The sequence below is a fragment of the Pristiophorus japonicus genome, chromosome 9 (assembly GCF_044704955.1).
Source record: "Pristiophorus japonicus isolate sPriJap1 chromosome 9, sPriJap1.hap1, whole genome shotgun sequence".
NCBI classification, from domain to species: domain Eukaryota; kingdom Metazoa; phylum Chordata; class Chondrichthyes; family Pristiophoridae; genus Pristiophorus; species Pristiophorus japonicus.
Window position 1 is genome coordinate 200037473 of NC_091985.1, and position 11180 is coordinate 200048652.

The 11180-nt window shown below is 50.1% G+C and overlaps 1 protein-coding gene across 1 annotated transcript; it reads right to left on the bottom strand.

Annotated features, from left to right (window-relative positions):
• Nucleotides 1–1771: 1771 nt before the first annotated feature.
• On the bottom strand, nucleotides 1772–10835 carry LOC139274051 (probable G-protein coupled receptor 139). The gene is made up of 4 exons (XM_070891107.1): nucleotides 10766–10835; nucleotides 9455–10327; nucleotides 7836–8101; nucleotides 1772–1825 (listed from the first exon to the last, which is right to left on the bottom strand). The coding sequence occupies exons 1-4, from the start codon at nucleotides 10833–10835 to the stop codon at nucleotides 1772–1774; spliced, it is 1263 nt and encodes a 420-aa protein (XP_070747208.1).
• Between the last annotated feature and the right edge of the window lie 345 nt (nucleotides 10836–11180).

Sequence of the window (11180 nt, forward strand, 5' to 3'; positions counted from 1 at the left end):
ATGCTGGGCCGGGGTGTGGCGGCGGGGAGGGGGAAGACCACCAACCCTCGCCTCTTACTTTGGAGCTGGGGTTCTTGGAGGACCTGGAGAATTACTTTGGCCAGGTCTCTCCGTGTTCCCCGGTTCCTGGGGCGGAGGAGGAACCCCTTCCGCTGTCGCTTCCTGACCCAGCACCACTTTTAAAAGAGCCCAGTGGGGACTCCTCTGCCGACGATCCTGGGGGTGGGATCGGGGCAGAGCCAGGGTCGGATGGAGCGGCCGGGCCGTTTGTCATACCTCGTGTGGTTGACGGGCCGGCTGCTGGCGGCGACCTCCCGGAGGGGGATGGGGACTCGGTGGGGGATTCGGGAGAAGATCTTGAGTCCATCGCCAGTGAGGCGGTGGATCTCCTCGTGCCCGCCGCTGAGTCTCCCCTCATTCCTGTAAAGGAACTCCGGGACTTTTTGGCCCAGAGCCAGGGTCGCCGCAACCGAGCCCATCTGTCCCGGGAAAAATGGTCCGCGCCAGGGTTGCTCATCGCGTCCGTCCACGCCGTCGCTAAAACCACGGCCGCGGGCGGGCCCTTATCAAAGGCGCAAGGCCTTGAGCTGCGCCGGCTCAAAAGGTTCCGCGCTGGGCTGCTGAAGGAGTGGAGGTCAACAAACGACCCCACTCCCCCCCCCCACAATAGGTTAGGTAGAGGTTGCACTATGCTTTTGTCATGAAGATAACCATAGCCAGCCTCAACATCAACGGCGGCAGAGAGGCACGCGGTAGATTTAACATATTTTCGCTCCTGCGGGAGGGGAAATATGCGGTGTGCTTCCTGCAAGAAACCCACACCGTTCCGGGAGACGAAGCCACGTGGCTCCTGGAATGGCGAGGAGAGGTGCGCATGAGCCACCTCACCGCCACTTCTTGTGGGGTGGCCATCTTGCTGGCCCCGCATTTTCAGCCGGAGATCTTGGGGGTCGAGGAACCCGTGCCAGGCCGCTTGCTGCACGTCACGGTTCGCCTGGGGGACGTGCCACTCCATCTCGTGAACGTGTACGCCCCTCAGCCCAGCCCGCAGCAAACGTGCTTCTTCGAAGAAGAGTCCGCTCTTCTTGGCTCCTTCGACGTCGGTGACTGCATTGTCCTCGGGGGGGATTTTAACTGCACCCTCGAGGCGAGGGACCACTCCGGTGCCCCGCAGAGCATGACGGCGATCGAGAAGTTGAGGGACCTGGTCGGGTCCTTCGACTTGGTGGACGTCTGGCGAAATCTCCACCCCGACTCCAGCGCCTTTACTTGGGTGTGGCCTGGAGTAGGATGGTCCAGAATCGACCGCCTTTACGTGTCTCTGGCGTACATTTCCTGCGTCCCGCCGGCCTCCATGCGACCGGTGCCGTGTTCGGACCACCACCTGGTGTGGGCAGAGCTCGCTTCGCTCCGCGCGAGGACGGGGTCCACGTACTGGCATTTTAACAAGCAGCTGCTGGAGGACGTGCGGTTCCAGGACTCGTTCCATCGTTTCTGGGCCGACTGGAGAAGGAAGCAGGGGGGCTTCGCCTCCTTGATGCTATGGTGGGAATTGGGCTAGGCTCACGTCCGCGTCTTCTGTCAAGAGTACGTGAGGGGGTCGACCAAGAGGCGGGCGGCCAGGGTCGGGTGCCTAGAAAAAGAGGTGCTCGACCTGGAGTCCCGTCTCGGTGAAGTCGTCGAGGACCCAGCCCTGTGGACAGTGTACGAAGCGAAGAAGGCCGCGCTGAAGGACCTGCAGCTCGTCGGGTCCTGAGGCGCGTTCGTGAGGTCACGGATCCGGTTCCTGCTGGATCTGGACAGCGGCTCCCCGTTCTTCTACTCGCTGGAAAAAAGACAGAGTGTCCATAAGCAGCTCTTGACACTGCTGGCCGACGACGGCTCTCTCATCTCGGATCCGGAGGGCGTCAACAACAGGGCCCGTGAATATTACGGGGCTCTGTTCTCTCCAGAGCCGTCCAGCGAGGAAGCACGTAGAGTTTTGTGGGAGGACCTGCCGAAGGTCGGCCCGGAGGGCGCCGAAAATCTGGAAGCTCCGCTAAGCCTGGCAGAGCTGACCGGCGCCCTCGCCCGGCTCACGAGGGGAAAAGCCCCGGGGCTGGACGGGCTGACCAGGGAGTTCCACAGGGCGTTCTGGGACGTCCTGGGGGGCGACTATGCACGGGTCCTGGGGGAAAGTCTGGCGACCGGGGAGATGTCCCTCTCTTGGCGCAGGGCAGTCATCGTCCTTCTGCCAAAGAAGGGCGATCTCCGCCTGCTTAAAAACTGGCGCCCGGTCTCCCTCCTCAGCACGGACTACAAAATCTTCGCCAGGGCGATGTCTACTCGCCTTGGCGCCGTGCAGGACCACATGATCCACCCCGACCAGTCCTACACGGTCCCGGGCCGGACAATCCACGATAACATCCATCTCGTCCGGGACCTCATCCATCATTCCCAGGAGGCTGGTCTGTCGGTCGCCTTCCTATCTCTTGACCAAGAGAAGGCGTTCGAAAGGGTGGATCATGACTACCTGTTCGGGACTCTGCGCGCTTTCGGGTTCGGGACGCATTTCGTCGCCCGGATCCGACTTTTGTATGCCGCCGCGGAGTGTCTGATTAAGGTTAATGGGTCCTTGATGGCGCCCGTTCGCTTTGGGAGAGGGGTGCGCCAGGGATGCCCCATGGCCGGCCAGTTATATGCTATCTGCGTGGAGCCTTTCCTGCGCCTCCTGCGGACGAGGTTGACGGGACTGGCTCTGCAAGAGCTGGGCGTGGAGGTCGTCCTGTCGGCTTACGCCGATGACGTGCTCCTCGCGGTAGAGGATCCCGCTGACCTGCGAAGGATGCGTGAGTGCCAGGAGATTTACTCAGCCGCATCCTCCGCCAGGATCAACTGGGAGAAATGTTCCGGACTCCTGGTGGGTCAGTGGCGGGTGGACTCACTGCCAGAGGAGCTCAGGCCTTTTGCCTGGAGCACGACCCATCTCCTCTATCTGGGAGTCTACCTTAGCCCCGACGAGGAAGCCTGGCCGGCGAACTGGCAAGAGCTGGAGGCCAAGGTCGCCGCTCACCAAGCGCTGGACAGCACTGCTCCGATTGCTGTCCTACAGGGGTCGAGCGCTAGTCATAAACCAGCTGGTGGCCGCCATGCTGTGGTACCGGCTGGTCACTTTGACCCCTCCCCCTGCGTTTGTCACCAAGATACAGAAGAAGCTGGTGGACTTCTTCTGGAACAACAGGAAGCATTGGGTCTCTGCCGCGGTCTTGAGTCTCCCGCTTGGGGAGGGCGGTCAGTCATTGGTGTGCGTCAGCACCCAGCTCGCGACTTTCCATCTTCAGACCCTGCAGAGATACCTTTCCGTCGAGCCCCCTCCTAGGTGGCGTCCTCTGGCGACGTATTTCTTCCGCCAGCAGCACGGCCTCAACTACAACACGCAGCTCCTGTTTGTGAGCATGGAGGGCGTCAGGACCGCCTTCCAGGAGCTGCCTGTCTTTTACAAGGAACTCACCAGGGTCTGGAACAAAGTCTCCATCAAGCGCAGCTCTCCACTGGCTGGAGTGGTGGCTGTCCTGCACGAGCCGCTGCTCGGGAATCCGTACCTCCACGACCGAGGTTTTAGGTGGCAGTCGGACGAGAGGGCTGTGGCTGGTGAGGTGACTAGGGTCAGGGACCTGCTCGATGGCGGAGGAGCGGGCTGGATGGCGCCAGACACGCTGGCGCAGTGCCTAAATATGGCCGACGTCTGCCGCGCAGCCGATGCCATGGAGTCGCTAAAAACAGCTCTGGGCCATGACTCCGTTAGGTGCATCGAGGAGGCTCAAGCACGAGGGGAGATCCCGTCCGAACTGACCCCCGTCCGGACGGAATTCCTCATCGGCGCCAAACCCCAAAACCTCCCTCGGGAGCCGGCTCCTCACAACTTGAGCCGCCTCGGGGAAATCCCCTCCGTGCCTTTCAGTTCCACGCAGAGGGGTTTCTTGTACGGGCTGCTCCTGCACACCCTCAATTTTGCCATCCTCGCCTGCCGTCCGGACACGCCATGGCATACCACCTTGCCGTCCGGAGGAGGCAGGGGTCCCCGATGGAGGGCACTCTACGCAGGGGTCTTCCCAGTATTTATCGGGGACTTGGCCTGGAGGGTGGTGCATGGAGCAGTGCCGTGCAATAAATTTTTAAGACGGTTCACGGGCTCCCAGGCTGCCTGCAATTTCTGCAGTCTGGAAGAGTCCGTGTTCCATGTTTTTATCGAATGCACAAGGTTGCAGCCCGTGTTTTATTATTTAAAGGGGCTGCTCCTGAAATTCTGGCTGCACTTCAGTCCCACACTCCTGATCCTTGGGCACCCTGTGCGGAGGGGAGTGGGTAGGTCCGAGGGCCTCCTCGTAGGACTGCTCCTGGGTACGGCCAAGGGTGCCGTCAGCCGGTCCAGGCAGCGGGCGGTCGAGGGGGTCGTTCAACCTGACTGCCTGCCTCTCGTCCGTGCGTACATCCATGCCAGGGTGTCCTTGGAGATGGAGCACGTGGTGTCCACTGGTATGCTCGCGGCCTTCCGCGAGAGGTGGGCACTGGAGGGACTGGAGTGCAGCATCACGCCTGGCAACCAAATTTTAATTTGATTTTATGTTTTAAAGTTTAATTTCTTTTAATTGCCGGTGTTTTTAGTGTCCCCTCCCCTTTTATAGGGGGCACTTGGAGAAAAAATATGATTTTAGTGCCCAAAAAAAAAACGTTAAAAAAAAACACTAAAAAAAATACAAAAAAAAAAGAGCCTTGTAAATGTTTGGTGCGTCCCCCAGATCGGGGGCCACGATTTAATGTTTTCGTTTCCTCCCAAAAGAGTTCTATGGACAAGTATTCCAAGATCCCTTTGTTCATCTATGCTATTAAGTGGCCTACCACTTAAAGTGTATACCCTTTCCTTATTAGCACTCCCAAAGTGCATCACCTCACACTTCTCTGAATTAAATTCCATTTGCCACTGCTCTGCCCACCTGATGAGTTGATTGCTATCTTCCAGCAGCCCATGACTTTCCTCTTCATTATCAACCACACAGCCAATTTTAGTGTCGTCTGCAAACTTCTTAATCATACTCCCGATATTCAAATCTAAATCGGGGATGTATACCACAAAAAGCAAGGGACCCAGTACTGGAAACATCCTTCCAGTCACAAAAACATCCATCAATCATTACCCTTTGCTTCCTACCTCCAAGCCAATTTCTGATCCAAATTGACACTTTGCACTGTATGCCATGGGATTTTAACCTTCATGATCAGTCTACCATGTGGGACCTTATCAAAAGCTTTGCTAAAGTCCATATGTATTACATCGTACACACTACCGTCATCGACCCTTTGGGTTATGTCCTCAAAAAATTCAACCAGGTTAGTCAGACACGATCTTCCCTTTACAAATCCGTGCTCACTGTCCCTAATTAATCCTTGACTTTTCAAATGCAGATTTATCCTGTCTTTCAGGATTTTTCCCAATAATTTTCCCAGTACTGAGGTTTGGCTGATGGGCCTGTAATTACTCGGCCTATCCCTTTCTCCCTTCTTAAACAAGGGTATTACATTAGCAGTCCTCCAATCCTCCGGCACCATGCCCAGATCGAAAGAGGACTGGAACATGATGGTCAAGGCCTCTGCTATTTCCTCTTTTACTTCGCTCAAAATCCTGGGATGCATTTCATCCGGGCCTGGGGACCTATCTACTGTCAAAGCTGCTAAACCCCTTAATACTTCCTCTCTCACTATATTTATTTGATTCAGAATACCACACTCCTCCTCGATAGCAGTCTCTGCATTACCTCTTCCCTTTGTGAAAAGAGTTGCAAAGTATTCGTTAAGAACCCTCCCAACATCTTCCCCCTCCACACAAAGATTACCCTCATGGTCTCTAATAGGCCCTACCCCTTCTTTAGTTACCCTCTTACTCTTAATATATTTATAGAACATCTTAATGTTTTCCTTAATTTTACTGGTCAAGAATTTCTCGTGCTCTCTCTTAGCATTCCTAATATCCTTTTTCATTTTGCCTCTTAACTTTCTATATTCCTCTAAAGATTCTATAGTATTTAGCCGTTGATATATGACATCAGCGTCCCTTTATTTTTTAATCCTTCCCTGTAAGTCCCTTGACAGGCAAGGGGCTCGAGAATTATTTCTCGCAGCCTTATTCTTTCAGGGCAGATATTTGGCCTGAGCCTGCCGGATCTCCTCCTTAAATGCCTCCCTCTGTTCCGACACTGATTTACCCACAAGTAGCTGTTTCCAGTCCACCATAGCCAAATCACTCTTAACATAGCAAAATTGGCTTTTCCCAATTCGGAACTTTATTCCAGGCCTATTCTTGTCCTTATGCATAACCAACTTGAAACTGACTGAATTATGGTCAGTGACACCCAAGTACTCTCCCACTAATACCCCTTCAACCTGACTAGCTTCATTCCCTAAAACTAAATGCAAGGCCGCCCCCTCTCGTGTTAGGCTTGCAACATACTTTTTAAAATTTCTCTTGAATGCATTTCAAAAATTTCGCAACCTCTATAGCCTTCACACTAAATTTGTCCAAATCAATATTTGGATAGTTAAATTCCCCTACTATTATTACCCTATCGTTTTTGGACTTCACAGCAAATCACCTACATATTTGCTCCTCAATCTCCCTCCCACTGTTTGGAGGTCTATAATACACACCCAACAATGTGAGCGTCCTTTTTTACTGTTCAATTCGACCCATATGGTCTCATTTGATGATCCCTCTAACATATCATCCCTGCTCACCGCTGTAATAGTTTCTTTAATCAGTGCTGCAACACCCCACCCCCCTTTTTACCCCGCCTCTCTATCTTGTCTAAATATCCTGTAGCCAGGAATATTGACCTGACAAGCCTTCCCCTCTTTCAGCCATGTTTCTGTAATGGCTATAATATCATACTCCCAAGTGTCTACTCGTCTTCTTAGCTCATCTGCCTTATTCGGTATACCCCTTGCATTAAAGTACATACCATTCAGCACAGGAAGACCTCCTTGCTTACTACATACTAAGCCTGATTCCTCTGTCTTACAGATTCGTTTTCTAGATTCCTGCTATCCAAATTCTGCTTTACTTCCTTCCCTTTTTAATTCGTTCTCAGGTTCCTATCCCCCTTTCAAGCTAGTTTAAACTCTCCCCAACACCACTAGCAAAACTCCCCACGAGGATATTGGTCCCGGGGCTGTTGAGGTGCAACCCGTCCGGTTTGTACAGGTCCCATCTCCCCCAGAAGCGGTCCCAATGCCTCAAGAATTTAAAGCCCTCCCTCCTACACCAACTTTCCAGCCATGTGCTCATCCTCCCCATCCTTCTATTCTTATACTCACTAGCACGTGGTACCGGTAGTAACCCAGAGATTTTGACCTTTGAGATCCTTCCATTTAATTTTCTTCTTAGCTCCCTGAATTCTTCCTGTCGGACATCATCCTTTATTTTACCTATGTCGTTGGTCCCAATACGGACCACGACCTCTAGCTGTTTACCACACACACCCCCCCCCCCCGCTTCCCGTGCCCCAGGATGCCCTGCATCCACTCTGTGACATCCTTGACCCTGCTATCAGTGAGGCACAAAACCATTCAGGAGTCATGTCGCAGAAAAGCCTGTCTGTTCCCCTAAATATAGAATCCCTATCACTAGAGCGTTTTTGTTCTTTGTCCCCCCCGCCCTCTCCCCACCTCGCTGTGCAGCTGAGCCACCCGTGGTACCTTGGAATTGGCTCTGGTTGCCCAGAGGCACCACCGTCTTTATCGATACTCAGAAGTGATTATTGGTTTGAAAAAGAGATGGACTCACGGAGGAACTCCTGCGCTACCTGCCGAGCACACTCACTATGTCTGGTGGTCATCCACTTCCTCTCTACCACGCCGTTAAGCTGCGGGGTGAACACATCCTGAAACGTGCTATCCACATAGTTCTCAGCCTCGCGTATGCACCTTATTGACTCCACCCGCTGCTCCACTCCGAAACGCACAAATCGCCCATTGCCCTCCGCATAATAACCGCGGAAGTAAACAAACGAAACTTCAGTTTCAACCGGCTTTATTTTGAGCAATGCAAGGGAAGATTCAGTCTTGGAACCTTCAAAATACATGAGGTTTTGAGTATAAATCGATAGGTCTATTGCTATCAGCGGAGTTACATTGATTTGTCGACTCTTATCAGACTCGCTCTGAGTGGTATATGCAACTGACCATCTCCCATCATTGTGTTGTTCCATTATTTTCCCTCTGCCCCAGACTGCACGTCACCTAAAGTAACTGTTCTCAAAATACTGGCTGTCTTATCTCTTCCTCAGAGACTTCTAATCAAAATTGTAACTGCTGACTTTTATGTGTTACTAAGGTTAAGGATACAGTTTTAATGCGTTATAAGTGTGTTATACTTACATAAGCAAGTGTTACATACATAGGAAATTTCTCAAACCCCCCTAATACCGATCAGTTCACCACCTTCAGCATTGTGTTCTGACCAACTTTATGCCTGCTACAATTTATCCCTTACAAACAGCATAATAACGCAATAATTACCAAAGGTTGTTTCCAACCATCTGTAGATATTGAGCGATACACAAGAATAATTAGTTTGATTTTCTCTGAATTTCTGGCAACATTTTACAGCTAAATTGCAACAATTGTAATAGTTAACAAGTTACGAATAAATATAAATGTTCATATTCCTTTAGTATTTTGTTTGGGAGACTGATTGATAGAGAATAGCAGTAATATTACCCATTACACTTTGATCGGCAGCACAAAACAATAGCAGATTCCATATTTGTGCTGATTGAAAGACACCAGTCGGTGTACTATCGACATTTTCAGTCAGTGTCTGGGGCAAAAGCGGTGAAAGGTCACATCGTTGAGCTGAGTTCCATTGTTTCCTCCATTGGAAAGCTGAACTCGGGACAAGATACCGCTCTGTTTGTCAATGAGGAATGGTGTCCGATAGAGAGCCTCCGCCTGCAATAGTCACACCAAACTTACAGGAAAGTTACCAATATCGGCGATCACAAGACCTTTGATTTTTTTCGGCACTGAATTAAATTTATTGATTACTTTAAAGTGGGACGCCAGGTCCCAGTATCTGCAGTGTAAGATGGATTGCTTTGTTTCTCACATGTCAAAATCCACTTCTGAATCTCATCATCGTTATCTTTGATCCCTAAACTTGAAATATGCTGAATTTGCAGGAATATGTTATGTTTATTTAACGAAAAAAGTGTGAAAATCTAAAGAAATGCAGAGATCAAACACATGCTGCAAAATGGAAGAAATGTTCACAGAAGAACTCCTCAATTTTTCTCATGACCAGAAAGAAGGACTCTCTCTAGGATGGCAAAGGAGCTGAAATTGAGCTGCAGTTACGAAGAAGCTTTCGTTGGAATTAATTATTGTTATTCTAATTTTCTAACTAGTCTTAGAATCAGTGTACAGGGAGATTTCACCACATTCTTCACCTCTTCTCTGAATTTCCTCTGGGTCGCTGCATAAATACACAGGTTTTGAAAGCAACTCCAAAATTTCAGCATTGTTCCGGCTTCAGTGGCAATATATCCAGGGTCTGTGCGGTCAGCTCGATAAAAATTGATGTTTGTCAGTCTGGTAGTTACCAAACTTACGGCAGCTGTCAGCCACAGCAGTATAAAGCTGCCCGATATAGCAAACAATAAAATTATGGATTTCCTTCGGTTCTCCATCTCTGGATCGCTCTGATTCTCACTCGTGTGAGCCAGGAGTCCCCTGCGGGCTCTATTGGCCAATACAATACGTCTGACTGTCAAATAATTTAACAAGGCAATTAAAGTAAAAGGAAGCCAAACGCGCCAGACGCTGTGAAACCAGACGTAAGTGACACCTGGAGCTGAAGAAATAAAAGCCACATTAGTCCGGCAGCCCCACTGCACCTTGTTAATTAGTTGCTGAGTTTCATATGCAAACAAAACAGGGATGTCCTTTAAAATGATCAGGACCGAGAACGTTGTAATAACCGCGGTCGCAGTTCTCTCAGTGCAATACTTTGTTTTAAACTTCCGGCAGCAGATAACTACAAATCGGTCAAATGTGAAGGAGACGGTGAACCAAACAGACAAATCTAGGATGGCAGCAGACAAATATAGAATGAACTTACACACGGGAGTGTAGGACAGGAATGAAAGCGGAAAGTGATAATTGAAAATATGATACACTATTACATTGATGATCAAAACCAGTAGATCTGCTGTTGCCATGGCGACCATGTAGACTGAGATACACTTGGAAAGCCCGCAGTTTCCTCTGGAGAGAATTACAATTGTCACCAAGTTCGCTGCAAGAGAGAGGGGAGAGATCATATTCCAATGTCTGATTGAAATATATATGGAGAAACCCTGCTGAAAGCATTTTACTGCATTCAATGTGATTATCAAAATAACGCAGTGGGAGAACAGGATTAGTAATGCAGCCGTTAGCTAGGAGTCCGACCCATGCATTTGAATGAGCTTCTGCAGCTCTCACTCTGCACAAGCTGACAAGAGAGTTGAGACATTTTCTAAGATCCTTCTGTTGGACCTTCAAAGAACAGTGTAACATCATTAAGGTTATCAGATTAAGGGTAAGAGGGGAACTGTGGACACGTGGTTCACAGGTTGGTTCCAGTATTTAGCGACTGTGCTGGCATCAGGAAGGCACGTTACCTTATCAAACATGCTGTATGAACAGGGAGGCAATAACATAGATTAATAATAAATAGGTTACAAAGGCTTACCGGGGACACTGACGGCTGCGAGAATCGGGAAATAAATCTGCTTTATCAGTAGAATAGCTGGTTGCTCCATTTTCTGTGAGAATGGATGAATTCTGTCGGAGCTGAAAGACTCTGATTGGCGCACGGCTGAGGCTCTGGAAGGGAACCTATATTTATCCTCAGATCGGTTCTCCAGGGAGTCAATCAGGTTCAATCATAATTATCTTTGAATCAGTTAAGTTGTTTTGCTTGACTGATGCATCAGATTAAGAAAAATGTGCTAAATTGTTATTGGACAGTTTAACAAATATATAATTAAAATATTGTTTATTTGATCTTATTGAATAGTGGTGCAGGCTCGAAGGGCCGAATGGCCTAATCCTGCACCTATTTTCTACGTTTCCATGTTTACAAGTAGAAAGTGAAATCTCCCAAT